We start from the raw sequence: 24,315 nt of genomic DNA on the forward strand, positions 1-24,315 counted from the left end.
AACCATCTCTGGCCCCTTCCGCACCTGCAGAATAATGCACTTTCAATCCACTTTCACAATTGTCTGCAGGTGGATTTTGCCACTCCGCAGTGAAATCCAGCTGCAAAAGTGCATTGAAAGTGGATTGAAAGTGCGTTATTGGGCTCAGAATGACTGTGGCTTAGAGCAGATGGTTGCAGAACCAACCAGGGAAGAGGTGATCCTAGATCTAATTCTATGTGGGACCCAGGACCTGGTGCGGGAAGTCGATCTATGGCTACCAATCTTGATCCTCCTTGATCTGAGACTGCAAATGCCTTAGCAGACCAGGTGCTCGGGAGCAGCAGCAGCAGAAAGCCATTGCTTTCCCATCCTGCAGGTGAGCTCCCAAAGGCACCTGGTGGGCCACTGCAAGTAGCAGAGTGCTGGACTAGATGGACTCTGGTCTGATCCAGCAGGCTAGTTCTTATGTTCTTATGTTCATTATTCCGCATGTGTGGAAGGGGCCAAAGACAGGCAACAGGAAGCCAACTCCGTTAGTCTTTTGCCTTGAAAACCCTACAGGGTCACCCACTACTTTTGGCGGCACCTCCCACCACCGGGGGGGAAGGAGGAGAATCCACCCCACTGGCACGCGAGGACCGGTCAGGGGATCCAAACGCTGGGTGCTACTTACATGGAGAGCACTTTGACCTCGATGATGTCTTGTCTCAATTCCAGGCATTTCGTGGAGTTGTAGTCAAAGGGACCTTCGTAAAATTCAAAATACCTGGAGGGGAAAAGGGGATTTTGAAAGGTTAATAAATCTACAACCCCGTCCTGGCGTGCAGACCCAGGAAGCTATCATGTGGTTAACAGTGTGGCCGATTATTTGTTTTTATTTATTTATTTATGGGTTTTTATACCGCTCTACCCCCAAAGGGCTCTGAGCGGTGTACAACATAATTTCGTCAACACAGTGTACAATAACCCATATAAACAACCCCATTAAAATGAGATTAAAACACAGCGATAAAGTTAACAAAGATGGCGTCCCGCAATACCCCAATTAAAACCCTCCCAGAGGGGGGAAGCAAAACAAAAAGTGGGTCCCATAGATGATCATGGGAGCTCCGAACCGGAGGAATAAAAGGGGAGCCCTCTCAGCGACTGGACACTCCAAAAGCCCGGCGGAACAACTCAGTCTTACAGGCCCTGCGGAATTCACCAAGGTCCCGCAGGGCCCGGACAGCTGGAGGGAGAGTGTTCCACCAGGCAGGGGCCAGGGCTGAGAAGGTCCTGGCCCGAGTGGAGGCCAGTCGCATCGTTGAGGGGCCAGGAACCACCAGCAAATTGCCCATCGAATCGTTCCCCGCCCTCACCAGAAGTGCTCTTGCTTCCCCCCGTGGATAGGAGAAGCATGGGCAGCGCGAGAGGAAGAGCACCGGGACAAGAAATGTTGCCCTGACGTGCCTCCTCTCTCGGCGCTCCGCAAAGAGGAAGTATTTTGAGACCAGATTTCTCGCCCCAACACGCTTCCATTTCCACCGCGCACAAGAGCGCCAGTGGGTAATCGGCCTATGATTTCAGCGTAAAAAGTCCTTCTTTGGTTCTCCGGATTTCTGCCTGTTTCCGTGTCGCTGGGGCTCTCGGGAAACGGCACTCTCTTTTGTTCAAATGCCCACGCTGCCTTCAGATGTCCAACGTAACAGTCATTCAATGTCTACCGGGCCCCTAATTTCTTCCTCTCCCCTACGTCATGAAGGAATAGGGCAGTGATGGCGAACCTTTTTGAGACCGAGTGCCCAAATTGCAACCCAAACCCCACTTATTTATCACAAAGGGCCAACGCGGCAATTTAACCTGAATGCTGAGGTTTTAGTTTAGAAAAAAACGGTTGGCTCCCTCTTCCTCCGCCCCATCCATTCAAGCAGGGGCCAGCCTGCTGTAGCCTCCAGCAAGCCCTTGGCACACACTTCACTCCCCATGCCTCTCCTACAGCATCTCTGCCCTCCCTCCTGTAGCCCCCCTCGGGCAGCAGCACGCCCTCCCTGGGAAGGAACAGGGCACCAGGCTCCTACTCCAGCTGAGTCCTCCCTGCTCACCACAGTGCGCGCACATCGTGTTCAAGGGCCAGGCCAGCCTAGATGTGTGTGTGTGGGGGGTGATTTTTCACCCCCCACATGACAACCTTTGTGTGTGCGTGCCCACAGAGAGGGCTCTGAGTGCCACCTCTGGCACCCGTGCCATAGGTTCACCATCACTGGAATAGGGGCTTAAAGACTAACTTTTCTCAGGATGTACAAATGCAGAGGAGCATTTTAACCAAAGCTGTAGTTTTATACGTTAGTTTGAGAATCCGTGACTTGCCCCAAGATCACCCAGTGAGGTTCCATGGCAGAGTAGGGATTTGAATCTGGATCTCCCAAATGGTAGTCCAACACCCTAAACCAGGGGTCTGCAACCTGCAGCTCTCATGGACTACAATTCCCATCAGCCCCTGCCAGCATGGTCAATTGGCTGTTGGGAATCAAGGGGCTGATGGGAATTGTAGTCCATGAACATCTGGAGAGCCGCAGGTTGCAGATCCCTGCCCTAACCAGTACACTACACTGGCTCTCAAGGGCCTATTTAAGATGCGGAGGGAGGTTATGCAAGGTTGCTTGGATGGATGGATTTTGAAGGCTGACATCTGCCGCCCCCCAGGCCAGGCTGCCTTCCAGTCCGAGGCCAGAGGAATCCAGCTCACATTTCCCCAGGTCATCACCGGTCTGCGAGTCAGGAGGGCTCAGAAAACTGACTCAGATATTAACACTGAAAGCCAGGAAGAGACTCTGGGGAGAGGAAATTCAGGCAGTCGCGGCAGATTCTAGGAGGAGATACAGATTTCCAGACCACAGGGATGTTTCCCCCGTCGATCGTTTTCTATTTACCCAGATGGTCAGGTCAACAAAAAAACTGGACGCGGCCATAAGGGGAGACAGCAGGGGGACATGCAAGCCTGCATTGTAGGAGCTTAATATCCAGCATAAACATTCCAGTTAAGGTTGCCTATCTCCAGCCAGGAGATCTCCCAGAATTGCAACTCAACTCCAGACTTCAGTGCAGGTTGGCCAACCTCTGGGTTGTTGTTAGAGACCTCCTGCCACTAGATCGGATATCCAGGACAGAGATCAGTTCGCCTGGACAAAATGGCAGCTTTGGGAGGCGGGCTCTATGGAGTTAGGTCACACGGAAGTCCCTCCCCTCTCTGAACCATGTCCTCCTGAGGCTCCACCCCCAAAATCTCCACAGATTTCCCCACACGCAGTTGGCAACCCCACTACGGACATCTGCTCCCCTCGAGAAAATGGTTGCTTAGAAGGGTGGAATCGGCGGCCTTTATACCCTGCTGATGTCAGTAACCCTAATTTTAGGAAATAAAAATTCAGAAGAAGAAGAAGAAGAAGAGTTTGGATTTATACCCCACCTTTATCTCCTGTAAAGAGGCTCAAGGTGGCTTACAAGCTCCTTTCTCTTCCTCTCCCCACAACAGACACCTTGTGAGGCAGGTGGGGCTGAGAGAGGTCCGAAGAACTGTGACTAGCCCAAGGTCACCCAGCAGGAAGGTAGGAGTGCAGAAACACATCTGGTTCACCAGATAAGTCTCTGCCACTCAGGGGGAGGAGTGGGGAATCAAACCCGGTTCTCCAGATTAGAATCCACCGGTTCTTAATCACTATACCATGCTGGCTCTAGGAATCTACTAGGCTTCATTCTGAGAACTTTGTTTCAACAGCATCATTCCACGAGGGTGAAGAACAGTGTATTTACGGTGCAATATAAATCTGTCTGGGTTTAGGCTGTTGTAACTCTGCATGGGCTTCACAATTTTGTACAAAAATATCTTTTAGAAATAACAACGGTAGTGCCAGTACACCAGATAATATCTTTGGCTGATCAACTTCCGCCCCGTCGGCTCTCTCTCTACATTCAGAGTTGTAGAGAAGTTGAGTTCCGTTCTTTGTATCAACTCTTTTGTTTTCCTGGTTGTTTAACTGCTTTTATATTGTTATTATGGGAAAAAATTACATCTCAAAGGGAAGTGCTGAAGGACACTGTTTAATTAGCGCCGGGCTAACGAACCACCCTTTCCTTTTTCAGTTTTTTCCCAATCCGCCGCTTTGCGACTGATTGAATGGACTTCTTGTCAACGTGCGGGAAGGCCTTTCCCTTCCAAGATGCAGCGGGCTGGACTGCCCTTGGGGGAAAAAAAAAATCCCTGCGTGTTTCCTTCCCTGCAAAGTGCAGCGCTGGCGCCTTTGAATCCTCTTCTAGATGTTGTAATTACCTGCAGCTGCAGCACCGAGCTTTCAAAGCGACAGAAATTGCTCAAATGAATAGCAGGCAGGAAATCCGCCCGCCCAGTTTGTCTTCGCAGGTCCTACTGCATCGACGTAACGTTCAGCCAAGCGGCGACCGACCAGGGTTCGTTACCCCGGTGATACGTTCAAGCCAACGGCAGCGATTCTCGATAGCGGAGTCGCTTAAGAAAAAAACATCTGGGCATAAAACTGTTCGAATGGTCTCTACCGGGTGCGGACTTTGGGGCACGATTGGCAGCCTTTTCTATTGGCCTTGCTCCCGTACTTTAATTGCAGAAAACCAATAGAGCCAGCATGGTATAGAGTGCCAGGAAAGGATGGAGTAGAAGCCTAAAAATAAAACAGAAAACAAAGTTCGCGCCAACCGGCTTTGGGGAAAACGCCAGGTGTGCTGGATCGCATCGCCACAGTCAATTTCGGGCCAATCTGGACCTTTCCATTAAGCGGAGTTTTGTTTGGCTGTAAAGTCACAAACACCCCCCCCCCTCCCAGCGTTCAACCAAAGGCCCATTAGTGGTGAGGGCGTCAGGAACATAGCTCAGCTTCACTCCTGATTGGATGGCGCCTTCTGCCAAGGGTCTGTTGGTGCCCGCTCGCTGCCATAGCCGAGCACGGCAGGCGGACGCAGAAAACAGCATGAAAACAAAGCCATAACCTCAGCAGTTGCAACACGGTTATTATGTTCTCTGCCTGCTGCTCCAAAGTCACCTTGCTGAACGCCTGACGCTCTGGATGGTTTCCATCGCAAGAGGCTTACAGCACGGTATGTCCGGGGCTAGAGTTTCACTGCAGGCCAAAGTGAAAACGAACCGGCTTGCAAAGAAGGGTCCCAGACTGTCCTCTCTGGCCAATGTCTCTAGGCAACCTGACGTCTGTTTTGTGCTTCCCTTTTTCAGAATTTTCTTCTTTTTTTTTGGAAAATGGCTAATCTCGGGGATATCTGACATACAAAATATTGAGGCTGCTTTAAATTGGACCACAACCCTTGGACGATAAGATGCGTGTTGCTTATTGGTCAAGAGAGGAGAGGAGACGTCTGAGGGGGGATATGATCGAAGTCTATAAAATGATGCAAGGGGTAGAAAATGTCGACAGAGAGAAATTTTTCTCTCTTTCTCACAATACTAGAACCAGGGGGCATTCATTGAAAATGCTGGGGGGAAGAATTGGGACTAATCAAAGGAAACACTTCTTCACGCAACGTGTGGTTGGTGTTTGGAATATGCTGCCACAGGAGGTGGTGATGGCCACTCACCTGGATAGCTTTAAAAGGGGCTTGGACAGATTTATGGAGGAGAAGTCGATTTATGGCTACCAATCTTGATCCTCTTTGATCTGAGATTACAAACACCTTAGCAGACCAGGTGCTCAGGAGCAACAGCCGCAGAAGGCCATTGCTTTCACCTCCTGCAGGTGAGCTCCCAAGGGCACCTGGTGGGCCACTGCGAGTAGCAGAGAGCTGGACTAGATGGACTCTGGTCTGATCCAGCTGGCTTGTTCTTATGTTCTTAGAGGCAGACTCTAATCTGGAGAACTGGATTTGTTCCCGCACTCCTCCACATGAGCGGCAGGCTCTAATCTGGTGAGCTGGATTTGCTTCCCCACTCCTCCACACGAAGCCTGCTGGAATGTTGGGCTGGTCGCAGTTCTCTCAGAACTCTCTCAGCCCCACCTACCTCGTGAGGTGTCTGTTGTGGGGAGCGGAAGGGAAAGGAGCTTGTAAACCCTTTGACACACCTTAGACAAAAGCTGGGTACAAAAACCAACTCTTGCCCTTGTCTACTCAGGTTGGTCGTGGTTCTCCAGAGTCCGAAGCAGAGGTCAGGATTTGAATCCGCAACCTTCTGCATGCAAAACAGCCGCTCGCGAAGCATGATTCCTTGCTTTCTGGGGAGTCAACCTGCTCTTTTCTTTCGTCACTATTATTATTTTATTGGTTACTAAAACTACTCATCTTTGCTCAAATGGATAAACCAGTGCTTCCCAACCTTTTCGACATCGTGGTACCCTTGACCTGGCTCTTCATATCTCAGGGTACCCCTGAGGTTCATTTGATTTTTTTTTTTGCATTTTTTAGGTTTTTTTCCGTTTTTGGCCTGTACGTGGGGGGAGTGGCAAGCAGGGGGAGGGGAGGGAAAGCAGCCTTGACAGCCACGTTGTTTGTTTGCCTAAATTCGACATGGATTGGGGGGATTTAAAGGGAGAGCTCCGTTTAAATCTACCCCCCCCCAATCCACACCGAATTTAGGCAAATAAAACAATGCTGTTTTTCAGTGTTGTTTAAAGGGAGCCCATGAAGCTTCCACCCCCTCCCCTTCAAAGTCCATTTGATTCCGGTGGGGGCGGGGCAGGCAGTAGCATTGTCATGGTACCCCTGGGACGTGCTCACGGTACCCCAGGGTACCACGGAACCCTGGTTGAGAATCACTGGGATAAACTATCACCCTTGCTGAGAAACCAAAAATAGGATTTATATGCAGAGGCATGGAAACCATTAATCATCTACCAAAAAACCAGAAAGCCCTGCATACCAACTTCCGGTTTCGAATCACAGGCGGTGTGCAGAAAAAAACTAGTTTAGAAACGGAATTTTGTATAGTTTGAATGCACAAGTTAAATAATACCTCCCCGAAAGTATACTTTCCGTGTTGCTTCTTCTCTGTATTTAATGAGATTTGGGGGGGAGGGGGGATTTTTAATGTAGGAAGAGAATTAGAAATTGATTTTATTTTCTCATGGGTAATAATTTCTCAGCGGTGAATACTCCGTTAGTGATGTATATTAATATGGATAGAGAGCCAGCGTGGTGTAGTGGTTAAGAGCAGGTGCACTCTAATCTGGAGAACCAGGTTTGATTTCCCGCTCTGCCACTTGAACTGTGGAGGCTTACCTGGTGAACCAGATTAGCTTGTGCATTCCAACACACGCCGGCTGGGTGACCCTGGGTGACCTCACAGTTCTTCGGAGCTCTCTCAGCCCCACCCATCTCACAGGGTGTTTGTTGTGGAGGGAGGGGGGAAGGGAAAGGAAATTGTGAACCCCTTACAGGACAGAAAAGGGGGATATAAATCTGAACTCTTCTAAAGATTAGGATTTTCTTTTTACTTGCTATTCTTTTACTTGGTATTCAATAAAGGCGTTTTAGATTTTCTTTCATTATCACTGGTGCAGGGATTATTCGGTGGTATGGCCTTGATTCTACTTAACCTTGGGTTTAAATGTCTTTATCTTAATTACAAAGACCGAGATCTCGCTGGCCCTTGATCTCACATGGAGACCCGAAGCCGCTGTGTGATGATTCAGCCCAGGCTGAGATCTTCCAGCAGTGAAGTGACAAAGTGGCTAAGAGCAGGTGCACTCTGATCTGGAGGAACCGGGTTTGATTCCCAGCTCTGCCGCTTGAGCTGTGGAGGTTTATCTGGGGAACCAGATTAGCTTGTGCACTCCAACACACGCCAGCTGGGTGACCTTGGGTGAGTCACAGTTCTTCTGAGCTCTCTCAGCCCCACCCACCTCACAGGGTGTTTGTTGTGAGGGGGAAGGGAAAGGAGATTGTAAGCCCCTTTGAGTCTCCTGCAGGAGAGAAAGGGGGGATATAAATCCAAACTCTTCTTCTTCTTCTTCTTCATATTACTGCCTGGCCCTTTTAAGTGGGTGGAACTTGGATGGCCCCAAAGCAATCCGGCTGGCCTCTACAAGGGCCAGGGCCTTTACAGCCCTGGCCCCAACTTGGTGGAACAGGCTCCCAGAGATCAGGGCCCTGCGGGACATACAGAGTTTCTGCGGGGCCTGCAAAACGGACCTGTTCCGCCAGGCATTCGGCCAGCCGGGGTAACATCGAAAACTTGCTATATAATAAACATCGGGCGCAAGGAAGGGGGAGGGGGGGAACTTCTGATGCCATCTGAAATCTATGTAATTTATGCAATTTATGGTTCCTTAATTAGTGGGGATTGATTGCTGGACACCGGCTCTGAGCCCCTCGGGGGAGGGTGGTGTACAAATTAAACAAACAAACAAACAAACTTGGGCCATTCTGAAGGCCAAGCAAATACTCCACCGTTGACCCCAAATGCCAGGCAGGCAGCAAGAGGGGGGATGACGGAACCTGTGGGGGCCTGCAGTAAAGGGCTGCCAAGTCACATTCAGCTAAGAGCACAGGTGTCAAACTCACGGCCCTCTAGATGTTATGGACTCTAGTTCCCGTCATCCCCCGGCAGGGGATGATGGGAACTGTAGTCCATAACATCTGGAGGGCCGTGAGGGGCCCTGTAGTCCATAACATCTGGAGGGCTGTGAGGGCCCTGTAGTCCATAACATCTGGAGGGCCGTGAGGGCCCTGTAGTCCATCACATCTGGAGGGCCACGAGGCCCCGTGTAGTCCATAACATCTGGAGGGCCGCGGGCCCCCTGTAGTCCATAACATCTGGAGGGCCGTGAGGGGCCGTGTAGTCCATAACATCTGGAGGGCCGTGAGGGGCCATGTAGTCCATAACATCTGGAGGGCCGTGAGGGCCCTGTAGTCCATAACATCTGGAGGGCCGTGAGGGCCCTGTAGTCCATAACATCTGGAGGGCCGTGAGGGCAGTGTAGTCCATCACATCTGGAGGGCCGTGAGGGCCCGTGTAGTCCATAACATCTGGAGGGCCGTGAGGGGCCGTGTAGTCCATAACATCTGGAGGGCCGTGAGTTTGACACCTATGGCTAAGAGGATGACCCACAGCAGAAATCTCATCCATCACAGGTTCACTGGACTTGCAAAGCCTCCCAGGTTCTCTCCCCAGGACCTCCAGTTCAAGGGTTTTTCAGGGGCTGAGACCGGCACCGACAGCTGCCAGCCAGATTGGGTGACGCTGAACGGATCAACAGTTGGACGGTGCACAAGTCGGTCGTCCTGTTCCCGAGTCATCTTCAGTCCTGAAATAGGCCAGAGAGAGACTTGCAGCTCTTCCGCCCTGAGCCAGTTTTCGTAAGCTGGAGGAGGGGGAAGTCTTTTCACAAGATGACTACAAAAGGTTAAAGGTATCAGGTCACAGCCCCGCCCACAGGCATGACCAGCGCAGACACTGGCCATCGGGAAGATCACAGAATCATAGAGTTGGAAGAGAGCCCCAGGGCCATCAAGTCCAACCCCCTACAATGCAGGAATACATAATCAAAGCACTCCTGACAGATGGCCATCTAGCCTGTTGAAAAACCCCCAAAGGAGGAGACTCCACCACACTCCGCGGTAGTGCATTCCTGTCGAAAAGCCCTTACTGTCACGAAGTTTTTCCTGATGTTTAGGTGGAATTTATGTTTAGGGAGCAGCAGTGGCATAGGAGGTTAAGAGCTTGTGTATCTAATCTGGAGGAACCGGGTTTGATTCCCCGCTCTGCCGCCTGAGCTGTGGAGGCTTATCTGGGGAATTCAGATTAGCCTGTACACTCCCACACACGCCAGCTGGGTGACCTTGGGCTAGTCACAGCTTCTCGGAGCTCTCTCAGCCCCACCCACCTCACAGGGTGTTTGTTGTGAGGGGGGAAGGGCAAGGAGATTGTCAGCCCCTTTGAGTCTCCTGCAGGAGAGAAAGGGGGGATATAAATCCAAACTACTACTCCTCCTCCTCCTCCTCCTCTTCTTCTTCTTCTTCTTCTTCTTCTCCTTCACCTTGAACCAGTGGTGGGATCCAAAAATTTTAGTAACAGGTTCCCATGGTGGTGGGATTCAAACAGTGGCATAGCGCCAATGGGGCTGGGCGGGGCACGACGGGGGCGTGGCCAGGCATTCCGGGGGCGGGGCGTTAATAATTTCTCTGTTACTGTAAAAAACTCTTACTGTAAAAAAAAGTTCCTAATTTCCAGCTGGTATCCTTCTGTCCATAATTTAAACTCATTATAGCAAGTCCTATCGTCTACTGCCAACAGAAACAACTACTTCTCCTCTAATTGACTGCCTGTCAAATACTGAATACTTTCAAATACTTAATTTTGTTTCTAGAAATCAAAAGAAGGAGACTTTCCTTAAACAAGGAACTTGACCATATTTCTAGAATAGAATAGAATAGAATCTTTATTGGCCAAGTGTGATTGGACACACAAGGAATTTGTCTCCGGTGCATATGCTCTCAGTGTACATAAAAGAAAATACATTTGTCAAGAATCATAAGGTACAGCACTTAATGATTGTCATATAGGTCTAGTAAGCAATCAGGAAACAATCAATAGTAATAAAAACATAAAATGTAAAATCATAAAATAAAATGAAATGTCAGCACAGGCTATAGTCATACAGTCATAATTGGGAGGAGATGGGTAATAGGAATGATGAAAAAAGTAGTGCAGTAATTATATAATAAATATATAATAAATAGTTTGACATTATCGAGGGAATTATTTGTTTAACAGAGTGATGGCATTCGGGAAAAAACTGTTCTTATGTCTAGTTGTTCTAAAACATGTTTTTAAAACAGCCCAACAGGGAGAATGATCCCGTTTTCTACCTTCGCTAACCAGCCACATAGCAAACAACCGGACTTTAGGATTTTTGGACCTAATGGAATTTCTAACGGAAAAGCAGACCCAATTAGTAACCCCCTCTCTGCACACACAAATAATTAGTAACCCACTCTCGGGAACTGGTGAGAACCTGCTGGATCCCACCTCTGCCTTGAACCCATTACTCCTGGTCTCTGGAGAAGCAGAAAGCAAGCTTGCTCCCTCACCAACATGACATTCCTTCAAACATCTAAACATGTCCATCATGTCACCTCTTAACCTTCTCTTCTCCAAACTAAACATACCCAGCTCCCTAAGTCTCACCTGGTAGGGCATTGATACTGGGAAGGGTGAATAAATGGGGCGTCGGGTTGCTTGTTGAACTGACAACCAGACGGGAGCGCCGCTGTGACTGGTATTGGAAATTTACCAGTTGGCTGGCAAGGACACAATATGGTGGATAAAGCAACGCCTAATATCACCTGCCAGGTGCCTGCTGCCACTAAGAATATTTATGATGTGAAGAATATCTTCCTAAAGGGTATGGAGCATTTCAAGACTGTGTTATGGATGCCCAGATGGGTTGCACAGTGCAAAGTGCCGTGCCTTTTCTTGCAGTCAGAGAACATACCTGCGATTTTGAGAATGTCTGAATTGGAGATTTCCAGGCTGCTAACTCTCCTAGGAGCCACGTGGCGTAGTGGTTAAGTGCTTGCACTGCCACTCACGCGGTCAGGAGTTCGAGTCCTCTGTGGGTCAGATATCCTGGCAGCTGGCTCATGCTCAACTCAGTCATCCATCCATTCCTTGGTCGGTAAATGAGTACCTAGCTCAGTGGTGGCGAACCTATGGCATGGGTGCCAGAGGTGGCACTCAGAGCCGTTTCTGTGGGCACGCGCAGAGTCGCCCCCCCACCCCCACACATCTAGGCTGGCCTGGGCCTCTGGGCTCGATTATTAGCATTAAACCTAAGACCAAGGTTTGGGGAAGCAGTGTAGGTAACCCTGTTAAGCACTGTTAAACCCCACTGATTTTCATGCGAAGAACTAAAGCGCGATCCTTTACTTGGTAGTAAGCTCGGTTGCTGGCAATGGGGCTTACTTCTGAGTAAACCCTCTTAGGGTCATGATTCACCAGTTGGAAGAGTTGCATGGTTGCTTCAAAGCAAAGCCACTGACTACCACCAAGCTTACTCCCGAGTAACGCACACCTCAGAGCCAACCGTTTTTTCTAAACTAAAACCTTAGTATTCAGGTTAAATTGCCATGTTGGCACTTTGAGATAAATAAGTGGGTTTGGGGTTGCAGTTTGGGCACTCGGTCTCGAAAAGGTTCGCCATCACTGACCTAGCTCATAGCTAGGGGGTAAAGAATAGTCGGGGAAAGCAATGGCAAACTACCCCACAAAAGAGGCTTGCCTATGAAATCACAAATTGCAGTGGTACCCCAGGGTCGGACACGACTGAAGGGGAAACTTTACTTTACTTACTCTCCTACCCTGTTTCCCCAAAAATAAGACCTATCCCGAAAATAAGCCCTAGCATGATTTTTCAGGATTTTTGGAGGATGCTTGAAATATAAGCCCTACTCCACAAATAAGTCCTAGTTACAGATTTCCCGGAGCAGATGATCTGGTCACGTTGGGGGCGCAAAATCATGGGGGAAAAATAAGACATCCCCTGAAAATAAGCCCTAACCCCGTGGTGGTGAACCTTTGGCACTCCAGATGTTATGGACTACAATTCCCATCAGCCCCTACCAGCATGGCCAATTGTAGGGGCTGATGGGAATTGTAGTCCATAACATCTGGAGTGCCAAAGGTTCGCCACCACTGCCCTAACACATTTTTGGGAGCAAGAATTAATATCAGACCCTGTCTTTATTTTCGGGGAAACACGGTAATTCAGAGGTCTCCAACCGGATGCCCAGGGGCACCATATCACCAATCAACACCTTTTCTGGCACCTGCCAAGTGTTTTCAGGGAGTTTTCAGTGGCTAGATACAGGTATTCCGATGGACTACTGGAGATCTGCTGAGTTAACCATTTCATGGCTGGTTCCACCTCCTGGAGAAAGCCACTCTGTGGCTGGCCGGATGGAAAAGTCTGGCGGAACAGCTCCGTCTGGCAGGCCCTGTGGAACTCATTAAAATCCCACAGGGCCCGTTGATCTCCGCTTGTTCCATCAGGTAGGGGCCAGGACCAAAAAGGCCCTGGTCTTTGTTGAGGCCAGCCGGGCATCCTTTGGGCTGGGGATTTCCAGAAGATTCACCTCCGATGAGCGATCTATTCGGGCAATATGGAGAGATGTGGTCGCTCACTTCAGTGACGGTAAAGCCAGAAAAAAATTTTTAGGTTTTATGTCATAAACGTTGTACGTGGCTCATGATTTACATAGATGGGAATGCTGGTATTCATGAACGCTGTAGATGCCTTGGCTGGATTTTTGTTTAAAGCATCTGTACCAACTCTCTTGGACTTATTTTCCAGCTGCTCACAAATATTCTCTTATTAAAAAAGAAGAAGAACCCGCTTAAATATGTCGTCCTGTAAGAGAAACATTATGTTTCTGTAGGAAAGAATCTTACCAAGGAACAAAGAAGAAGAAGGAGAAGGAGGAGGAGGAGGAGGAGGAGTTTGGATTTACATCCCCCCTTTCTCTCCTGTAGGAGACTCAAAGGGGCTGACAAACTCCTTGCCCTTCCCCCCTCACAGCAAACACCCTATGAGGTAGGTGGGGCTGAGAGAGCTCCGAGAAGCTGTGACTAGCCCAGGGTCACCCAGCTGGCATGTGTGGGAGTGTACAGGCTAATCTGAATTCCCCAGATAAGCCTCCACAGCTCAGGCGGCAGAGCGGAGAATCAAACCCGGTTCCTCCAGGTTAGATACACGAGCTCTTAACCTCCTACGCCACTGCTGCTCGCAAAAAAAAATTTGGCAATAACCTCACTGCTACTGCCGTGCGCCGAAACCAAATGACCTTCTAGGATTCCTCCAGCTCACCAGTTCTGCTGTTCTGCGACTCAGATGAGCTGCTAACGTGACCGACTGCTGGAACTTCGAGGCCAACCAATGCCAGGGCTCAATCCGGCAGCCGTCTGCTGCCGGGAAGCCTCGTTCTCTTCCATCTTGCATCAGTGACCATGTCTGCCGCTAAAGCAGCGAGCTGGAAGGTTTCCTGCGGTCGACCGGAGCAGCCTTTCCGCTTACGTTGCCAGCGTGAAACTCCCTCAATCCCTGGCAAGATCTGGTAGAAGACGTCTGGCAGGGAATCGAGGGAGATGAGAGGTCGAAACGCCGGGCTCTTCCTCCTGCAAAGCGCGCAGAGCTTTTTGTTTCCCTCCTTCAGCCAGGAGACAGGCTGATTTCTACTACGAGCTTAGAGAGCCTTTCAAGGGATTCGAAGATGAAAGGGGAATCGGCGAAGACAAAAGAGGATTAGGAAGAGCGTGCGGAGCACGAGCTGCAAAAACACGGAAGCCCTGAGATGCTAAAATATCAAGGGGTGATTCAAGCACTGGCCATTGGAAAGAGCTGGCGTCAGGGTCTGTACACCTGAAAGCCAGCGTGGTGTTGTAGTTAAGAGCAGGTGCACTCTAATCTGGAGAACCAGGTTCGATTACCCGGTCTGCCACTTGAGCTGTGGAGGTTTATCTGGGGAACCAGATTAGCTTGTGCACTCCAGCACGTGCCAGCTGCGTGACCTTGGGCGAGTCACAGTTCTTCCGAGCTCTGTCAGCCCCACTCATCTCACAGCGTATTTGTTGTGAGGGGGGGGGGGGACGGGAAAGGAGATTGTAAGCCCCTTTGAATCTCCTTGCAGGAGAGAAAGGGGGGATTTAAATCCAAACTCCTCCTCCTCTTCTTCTTCTTCTTCTGAAACTGCAGGCCACAGAGGGGGATCTAGAGGGGTTCAGCAGGCCCCCTGCATTGTGTAGTAGTTATAGTGCCAGAGGAGAATCAGGGAGACTCAAATTCAATTCAGGCAAAGGAACCAAGGAAATGATACTACAAGCCTACTTTACAGGGCTGTGGTAAGGGTTGGCAGGCAGGCATGGGAGCTATTTTAAACGCTTTAAAATAGGCTGAGAAAATACTATTAACTGTATCAGCTGTAACACATAGTTGCAGGATCAGAACAAAGCTTAACCCTATAACAATGGAATTAAGCATCTGAAAGTTAAGAAAACAGAAACAAAGGTCACTAACTACAAACACACACACACACACACACACACACACACAGTTTGTAATTAGTGTCCCTTTATTTGGATTTTCTTTATATTATTAGCCTACATTACAAATATACCTATCCATATAACTAATTAAACTATCAGTACATTGTAAGGGTCCATAATAGCCAACCTTACAAATATTCATTTACACACTACGTTAACAACAAATTGGTGCAGCTAGACCATTTTTGACCCTGGCGGTCAAAACTAAAACATCTAACATCCAAGACTAGAAACAGCATTTATTATAATCCTTATGACCGAGGTGAATTGATTCTAAAAACTGTGGAAGAAAGGAGGGGGAATAATTTCTGTAACAAAAACGGGTTAGTCTCCCGTCTGGCCAAATAGACAGCCCCAACAACAATCTTTGTGTGTCCAAATGCCACCCCTCTGGGTCAGAAAACAGTTGGTGGGATAGGAGAGAAGTAATTGGGAAGGAAGGAAGGAAGGAAGGAAGGAAGGAAGGAAGGAAGGAAGGAAGGAAGGAAGGAAGGAAGGAAGGAAGGAAGGAAGGAAGGAAGGAAGGAAGGAAGGAAGGAAGGAAGGAAGGAAGGAAGGAAGGAAGGGAAGGAAGGAAGGAAGGAAGGAAGGAAGGAAGGAAGGAAGGAAGGAAGGAAGGAAGGAAGGAAGGAAGGAAGGAAGGAAGGAAGGAAGGAAGGAAGGAAGGAAGGAAGGAAGGAAGGAAGGAAGGAAGGAAGGAAGGAAGGGGAGAGGCATGCACGGGAGTAAGATGGGTGAAGCTAGATAAGCGGCTGGTGAGTCTTTAAGTCAACAAATAGACTTTAAATATTTAATCAAAATATTTATTAAAAGTAATAAGATAATAATCCCTAACTTTAAAAAGTCAGTTCTGGCGATCTGATTTTTTTTAAAGTCATTTTATCCCCGATTTATTCCCCCTCCCATTTTCCCAACAGAAATATTTTTAAAATTATTTTAAAAATCTAGACGTCTCAAGGACATAAAAGGAAAAAAATTATACCGCCTGCAAAATCTCCCCCCTATAATATAGCAGACATATCCTATTACCCGAAATCAGGATTTTTCTCAGCATCTCACCTATATACATTATTAAATAATAAATACATTTTAAAAAACAATAAATAAATAAAAAACAGATCCCTTCTACATGCTGTTGTTGTTGTTGTTGTTGTTATAATATATTTCTAGACCGCCCTTCCCAAAAGGGATAGCTTTAAAAAGCTTTAAAAAGGGCTTGGACAGATTTATGGAGGAGAAGTCGATCTATGGCTACCAATCTTGATCCTCCTTGATCTGAGATTGCAAATGCCTTAGCAGACCAGGTGCTCGGGAGCAGCAGCAGCAGCAGAAGGCCATTGCTCTCACATCCTGCAGGTGAGCTCCCAAAGGCACCTGGTGGGCCACTGCGAGTAGCAGAGTGCTGGACTGGATGGACTCTGGTCTGATCCAGCAGGCTAGTTCTTATGCTCTTATGTTCTTATATAGTCTCAGGGCGGTGTACAACATAATTTAATAGATACAATAAAATACATAAAACATAATCTAAGTTCTGCAATTTAAAACAACCAATATGGTGACTTTACCCTCCCAAACCCAACCCCGTCCATGGGGGGCGAAGAAGCCTGGCGGAAGAGGTCCGTTTTGCAGGCCCTGCGGAAACTTTGACGGTCCTGCAAAGCCCTGGTCTCCTTAGGGAGCTGTTCCACCAGGTAGGGGTCAGGGCTGTAAAAGCCCTGGCCCTTGTTGAGGCCAGTCGGACCTTCTTTGGGCCGGGGATTTCCAGCAGACGCGCCTCCGAGGAGCGGAAGGCCCTAGCGGGGCAATCAATAAATACATCAATCAAAATAATATAAGACAGACTACAATCAAAAATCAGTCCTGACATTGGGAGAAGTCTGTGGCCAAGGCTGAGCTAACCAGTAAACCACCATCGCTCTGGCGGCAAAGAAAATTAAGCTCGCACTTAAAGTGGTGCCGTTTGACGCGGCGACACTGCAAAGTGAACGCAGGGCTCAGGGAAATATGTCTGCACAAGAAATCTTGCCTCGACGTACATTCGCCACGAGGCAGAGACCTGTGCATAATCAGCCCTATTTAGTTCGTAGGTCGTTATTTCAAAGGTCTTACTTTCATCGGCCGGTTATTTTGTTTCTTTGGCTTTTTCGCTTCCGATTTTTAGCAGAGACCAATCTGGCTAGGGCAATAGCATATAAAGCTGCTGCTTGAAGGTTTTTAGGCATATATGTGACACGGTGTAACAAAAAGTCTTTGACTTATAGGGAAATCTGTTTCTCTTGTCCAACAGATATAATTTCCTACCTGGTAATCTGTTTACGTATCTTGCGCGTATGGGAAAAATCTTCCTTCTCTTCCTCAAAAAAAAAAACAGCTCTTACTGCTCCCAGTTCCATAATTCTTTGTTTGGCTGAGAAAGCTTAGTGGATCTAACACAATCTTGTTGAAATCAGCGGGACTTTAAACATGTCAAGTTTAATAAGTTTGCTTGGTTCAGATGGCAGCTCCATTGCAAATCTCTGCAATCCCTATCCTAATACATTGCTTATTAGATGCCTCATCCCATTGACTGAACTGATTCATTGTGTGTGATCCTCCTTGAGTCTCAGAGACTATAAATAACATCAATAAATGAATAAGTAAAGGGAACAACAGGGCTGCTTCATGCCAAAGGATACATTATATAAGCGTCTGTCGCAACTGGGACCAGAAGACGTACTCACATGAATTTTATACTAGCTGGTAGGGAATAGTGCTTACCATTGGACTAGGACAGTGGTGGCGAACCTTTGGCACTCCAGATGTTATGGACTACAATTCCCATCAGCCCCTGCCAGCATGGCCAATTGGTCATGCTGGCAGGGGAGGATGGGAATTGTAGTCCTTAACATCTGGAGTGCCAAAAGTTCGCCACCACGGGACTAGGACCTGGAATAACCGGGTTTGAATCCCTCACTCAACCATGGAAGCCTGTCATATGACCTTGGGCCCATCACAATCTCTCAGCGTAACCAACCTCACAAGATTGTTGTTAGGATAACAGCCCAATAAGGGTGTGTGTGTGTGTGTGTGTGTGTGTGAATCCATCATGAAATCAGCACAGGATCATGCTGACATGCGTCCCACCTTGCCAGCATGAAGGGCAAATACGCCAGCGGGGTGAGCAAATACATGTTTGATCTCAGATTGCAAATGCCTTAGCAGACCAGGTGCTCAGGAGCAGCAGCAGCAGAAGGCCGTTGCTTTCACCTCCTGCACGTGAGCTCCCAAAGGCACCTGGTGGGCCTCTGTGAGTAGCAGAGTGCTGGACTAGATGGACTCTGCTCTGATCCAGCAGGCTAGTTCTTATGTTCTTATGCACCGCGGGGCACCGCACAGCTCTACAGCACCCAAACTCGGAAATCGGGGCTGCGACAGCATCCGTGTGATGCAAATTCTCGCGCCGGCAGGGGCGGAGGTGGATTCTTAAGAGCTTTCCGCCCAGAAATGCTCCCCACGACGGCGGCACAGTTAAAACGTGAGAAAGCGCGTTGTAACTGTCACTTCAATGGAGTTCCCAGGGGCAGGACATTTTGTTTTCACCCTTTCTGTGTTGCCCGGATCCCCTTCAGAAGGAGCGGGGCTGTGATGCTGCAGTGTCATTCTTGGCCACCACGCACCCCCCCCCCCCCTTGATTGGGCTGTCAACCTGAAAATACTAGCTGGTATGTAACTTGTAATTGTTATTTAAGCTTTTAAAGTTTTAAGTTTTTAATGAATTCAGCTGCATTCTTGTATTTGAAATGTTTTGCTGATTGTTGTTTAAGGTGCAGCTATTTTGTGAGCTGATAGATAGATGGGTGGGTGGGTGGGTGGGTGGGTGGATGGATGGATGGATGGATGGATGGATGGATGGATAGATGGATAGATGGATAGATGGATAGATGGATAGATAGATAGATAGATAGATAGATAGATAGATAGATAGATAGATAGATAGATAGATAGATAGATAGATAGATAGATAGATAGATAGATAGATAGATAGATAGATAGATAGATAGATAGATAGATAGATAGATAGATAGATAGAAGCTGCCTTGGACCCCCAACCAGGAAGAAAAGCAAGGTAAAAATAAATAATTATCATTTAACTGGGAGCAGTCATTAATCTGTCTAGGTCAGGATTATCCACTCTGAACGGTAGTGGCTCTCCCGGGTGCCGGGCACGGGCCCTTCCACAGCACTGCCACATTGAACAACGCTTTTAACTCAGGAATGAAAGCAGGGCCCCCGCTGTGTCACGGAGCCACGGCCCTCATCCCAGATCGCGCCCAGCCTGGTGACCATGGCCTCCCTCCGCCGTCAACCCCCAGGGTCTCGGTACCTGGTGCCTGGGTCAGTCGTGCTCTTCTGAGCTCCGCCATCCGTGAAATTGAGGCTGCCGGTCCAGTTGGCCATTTCCTCTCCACTCTGCCAGCTGAACTGCAGCCCACTAGCAAGAAAACGAGGCAATTGGTAGAAAAGAAGAAGGGGAGGGGTTTTAAGACGCCGCTTTTCTCTACCTGAAGAAGCCCCAAAGCGGCTTGCAATCCAAATCCCTTTCTCGTCCCGTGGTAGACACCTTGTGAGGCAGTGGGGCTGAGAGAGTTCGGAGAGACTGGCTCTCGAGATCACCCAATCGGCCGTGCTGGCAGGGGCTGGTGGGAACTGTAGTCCATGAACATCTGGAGCACCATAGGTTGGCCTCCCCTGCTCTAGGCAGTTGTTCTTGTTGTTGTCACAGCTGACTTAGGGCAACGCTGCTGGGGGTGTCGAGGCAACAGATGTTCAAAGGTAGTTTGCCACTGCCCTGGTACTCCTTGGCAATCTCCCATCCAAATATTGGCCAGTGTGTATGACTGGCCCAAGGTCACCCAGGAAGTTTCCATGGCAAAGGAGGGATTCAAACCTGTGAGACTCAGATCCTAGTCTGGCATCTTAACCACTACACCACACTGGCTGTCTCTCTCTAGTCTCACACACACACACACACACACCATCATCATCATCATCACAAAGAGATACCTGCAGTCCTAGTAAAATCATCCACACGATTAACTGAGCAGTGAATTTCTCCCTCCCCCCCCCCTATTCCAGATACCCTGCAGCTTCCCCTCTCTGTCCATTTCCAGGCAATCTGGAAAACACTGCTTGTACCTTTCCCCTTATATCTCCACAACAAAAAGGGTAGGCTTAAATGTTAAGTGCTGAAGAACCTGGGAGCCACAGTTTCAGCAAGGGTGCTGAGAATACTTTTAGACCATAGGTGTCAAACTCGCGCCCCTCCAGATGTTATGGACTACAGCTCCCATCATCCCCTGCCAGCATCATGCTAGCAGGGGATGATGGGAACTGTAGTCCATAACATCTGGAGGGCCGTGAATTTGACACCTGTGTTTTAGACATACCTAGCTATTATTCCCTTTGACAAACTATAGTTCCCAGAATTCCCTATGGACTTTTAGGAATGCTACCTAGACAGTGGGGCAGAGTGTAAAACAGAGCAGAAGTGAGGCTGGACCAGGACAGGAAGTTCTGGGTTCAAATCCCCATGGAAGCACACTGGGTGTCCTTGGGCCAGTCACTTTCTCTCAGACTCACTTTGAGCCTTTCGGCATTAGATAACAGGAGCAGAGATCCACCTTTGCAGAAGCTCTGCGCTGCTTCAAGGAAGCAGATAAAAATGCAATCAATACACCTTCTGTTGCAAGAGCTAAAAGCAACCATATACCAGTCTCACGTGAATTCCTCTCTCCTCTTATTCAGATGAATTACAGACTACTTCTGAGAGGTAACAATCATTTTGGAAACAAAACCATATTTAAAAAAAGAGAAAAGGAAGAAATTAGTGCCTCACTGTAACGTCATATGTGTTTCAGCATTATCCTAGACCAGTGATGGTGAACCTATGGCATGGGTGCCAGAGGTGGCACTCAGAGCCCTCTCTGTAGGCACGCACAGAGTGTCCCCCCGCCCACATCTAGGCTGGCATGGGCCGCTGGGCTCGGTTATTAGCATTAAACCTAAGATCTAGTTTTGGGGAAGCAGTGTAGGTAACCCTGTTAAGTGCTGTTAAACCCCACTGATTTTCATGCGAAGAACTAAAGCGCAATCCTTTACCTGGGAGTAAGCTTGGTTGCTAGCAATGGGGCTTGCTTCTGAGTAAACCCTCCTAGGGTCGTGATTCACCTGTTGGAAGAGTTGCACGGTTGCTTCGAAGCAAAGCCACCGACTACCACCAAGCTTACTCCCGAGTAACGCATGCCTCGGAGCCAACCATTTTTTCTAAACTAAAACCTCAGTATTCAGGTTAAATTGCCATGTTGGCACTTTGCGATAAATAAGTGGGTTTTGGGTTGCAATTTGGGCAGTTGGTCTCGAAAAGGTTCGCCATCACTGTCCTAGACAGCTAAATTCCAAAAAAAAAAATGTCCAAATGGCAGCTAAGTGCTGTTTTCTAGCAGAATGGAACTCCACGTTGACAGAAACATTGTTGTGAACATTTTCCTAGCGAATTCTTGTTATAAAAGCACACCACTCAGATGGTATAAATGTAGGCATAACTGTGAAAGGGGAAGGGGGAGAGAATGCCAATTCTTCGCACCTTGCGTTCTAGAGCGGCCCAGTCCCAGCAACACTACACTAACTTTCTCTCCTCAAATGGGTGATCCAGTTTTCAGGCTTTCCTTGTGGCCAAATCGGGGGCATCTTCCACACCACTGATGTAAACAGAGACAATGCGGCTTTCACGTGACACTTTCCCCATATTTTCCCTGCCAGACCTCCACGGTGGCTTCCTGCCATCACGCCACTGAAGAGCTGTCATTTTCAATCACTAGTCACAGACATGTTGTTTTTAACCTTGTTAGCAATCGGCCTATTGGGTCTAAAGTTCCCAGCTTCCCTTTCACAGAAAAGTGCCTTCCCTTTCACAGAAAAGTGCCTTACCTTTCTCGTTGCAGAGATATAAAAGGAAAGAGATGGGGAGGGCGTTAAGAAAAGGTGGGAATTCAGAGAAGCTGAACATTATAATGCTATAATTAGATAGTTGCCAGGGTTTTTTTTTAAGCCCGTTGTTGGTAGGGGGTAGCTGTTTGGGGGAACTGGGGTAGGGGAAATGGGGGCATTGTGGGTGGAACCAGGCAGAAGAAGAAGAAGAAGAAGAAGAAGAAGAAGAAGAAGAAGAAGAAGAAGAAGAAGAAGAAGAAGAAGAAGAAGAAGAAGAAGGAGGAGGAGGAGGAGGAGGAGGAGGAGGAGGAGGAGGAGGAGGAGGTGGAGAGCATAAAGGTTAAAATAAATACTATGAAAAACTTTTGCCATAACTGAACTTTGCAAACATCTTGTGGAATAAGTCCTAGAAGGCCAAAATCAATACAGACATCAATGCTAGTGTCTTCAGAAAGTATTATTCTGAAATGGGACTCAAGTAAACATGTAACGCGGTATATAAATCTCCATTAAGAGCTATACAGAGAAATACGAGTCTTTTTTTCTCCCTTTTCTCTCTCTTTTTTGTTTCTTGTATAGATTATAAAACCTCAAGTAAGACGTATGTAACATGAACGAGTAATTTCCAAGGTAGAAGTGTTCTGCTAGCTTAGAAGGGAGTTGTAGAAGGTTAGGTTTCTTATCAATGGACCCATCCAAACTTTATCCTTCTTTTTTTACTAACTCCCCCCCCCGCTTCCTCCTTCTTCTATTTACGATGAGAATTAGTCTATATAATTAAGTATATAATTAAATAATCAGAATCTCACCTTCTCTCTTTTCTTCCTCTGATAACGAATTATTGTGGATGGATTAAATTGTACTTCTTTTTAATTTTTCTTAAAACGTAAGGAAGGAGGCAGAAGGAAAATTAACGAAGAAGAAGAGTTTGGATTTATATCCCCCCTTTCTCTCCTGCAGGAGACTCAAAGGGGCTTACAATCTCCTTGCCCTTCTCCCCTCACAACTAACACCCTGTGAGGTGGGTGGGGCTGAGAGAGCTCCGAGAAGCTGTGACTAGCCCAAGGTCACCCAGCTGGCGTGATGTGTAGAGATGCACAGCTAATCTGCCAATTCCCCGTGAATAAGCCTCCACAGCTCAGGCGGCAGAGCTGGGAATCAAACCCGGTTCCTCCAGATTAGATACACGAGCTCTTAACCTCCTACGCCACTGCTGCTCCTTGTTTAGAGGCAACAGTGCGTGTGACTAAGAAAGGCCTACGGGCAGTGTCAAAAATATTATACACCTTGGCTGAAGGCCCCCTAGATTTTGAGGCCATAGGCTTCGGCCTACCAAGCCTATAGGTAAATCTAGCACTGTGAACAAGATCAGGGCTGGCGTCAGCATACCCTGAGATGGGGCAGCCGCCAAGGCCCATGCTTCTGGTGGGGTCCTCTGCCGCTAAGTCACAATTTAGCATCTTCTCTTATGCCTAAACTCATGCCCTTCCGCTGCCGGGTTGTGAGTGCATTGTTTCCTGCAATCCCAGCTGTGCGTGTTGCTTGACGCTGCTGGAGAAGGGCATGCAGGTGCTACACCTGATATTCCCGGCAGCCATGCAGTGGCACTCCTAGCTGCACCCACCCCCTGGCACCGTCGGGAAAGGGCGTACAAGCAGTGTGGGCCAGAGGCGTATCTAGGGAAAATGCAGCCCGGTTCAAAATCTGAGTTTTCCGCCCCCGCCCCCCATATCGGCGGCCGCCCTCACCCACCACAACCAAGCAACTTTTTTTGCACCAGGTCTTGAAGTCAGTGTACAGACCGGGGGCGGGCCGAGGAGTGGGGGGGGTGATGTTCCGCCACCCCCATGTGACTAAATGGCCGCTGTCCAGGGACATTTGACCCCATATGGCCCCCTGAGCGGTACGCCCCTGGTGTGGGCAGCCGTGGCTTCTAGGAGTGGGAGAGCTTGTGAGTGGGCAGATGAAAAATATATAGGCAGGTGGGGGCACGTGGGTGGGTGGGCAAGACGGAGGCTCTAGTTGTGGACATGGGGTACCCTGGGCATTCTCTGCCCAGTGCCCCCCAAACCTGGAACCGGCTCTGAACCAAATGGACCAGGGGTCTTCAAACTATGGCCCTCCAGATGTTCATGGACTACAATTCCCATCAGCCCCTGCCAGCGTGGCCAAGTGGCAGGGCTGATGGGAATTGTAGTTCTTGAACATCTGGAGGGCCATAGTTTGAAGATCCCTGAAATGGGCCAAAGGCCTGTCTCCATATAAGGCTGTTTTGTATTCTGACTATTCAACATATTGGGTTCCTGACCTCATGT

At 48.5% G+C, this 24,315-nt stretch overlaps 1 protein-coding gene across 1 annotated transcript in view; it reads right to left on the reverse strand.

Annotated features, from left to right (window-relative positions):
• Positions 1-24,315, reverse strand: part of ST8SIA5 (ST8 alpha-N-acetyl-neuraminide alpha-2,8-sialyltransferase 5) — a 104,513-nt gene that overhangs the window by 59,850 nt on the left and 20,348 nt on the right. The window contains exons 2-3 of the mRNA XM_048504317.1: positions 19,398-19,505; positions 656-748 (exon numbers count right to left, since the gene is read on the reverse strand). Coding sequence (XP_048360274.1) covers positions 656-748; positions 19,398-19,505 — 201 coding nt within the window. The remainder of the gene's footprint in view (positions 1-655; positions 749-19,397; positions 19,506-24,315) is intronic.

This window comes from Sphaerodactylus townsendi, linkage group LG07, assembly GCF_021028975.2.
Source record: "Sphaerodactylus townsendi isolate TG3544 linkage group LG07, MPM_Stown_v2.3, whole genome shotgun sequence".
In the NCBI taxonomy this organism is placed as follows: domain Eukaryota; kingdom Metazoa; phylum Chordata; class Lepidosauria; order Squamata; family Sphaerodactylidae; genus Sphaerodactylus; species Sphaerodactylus townsendi.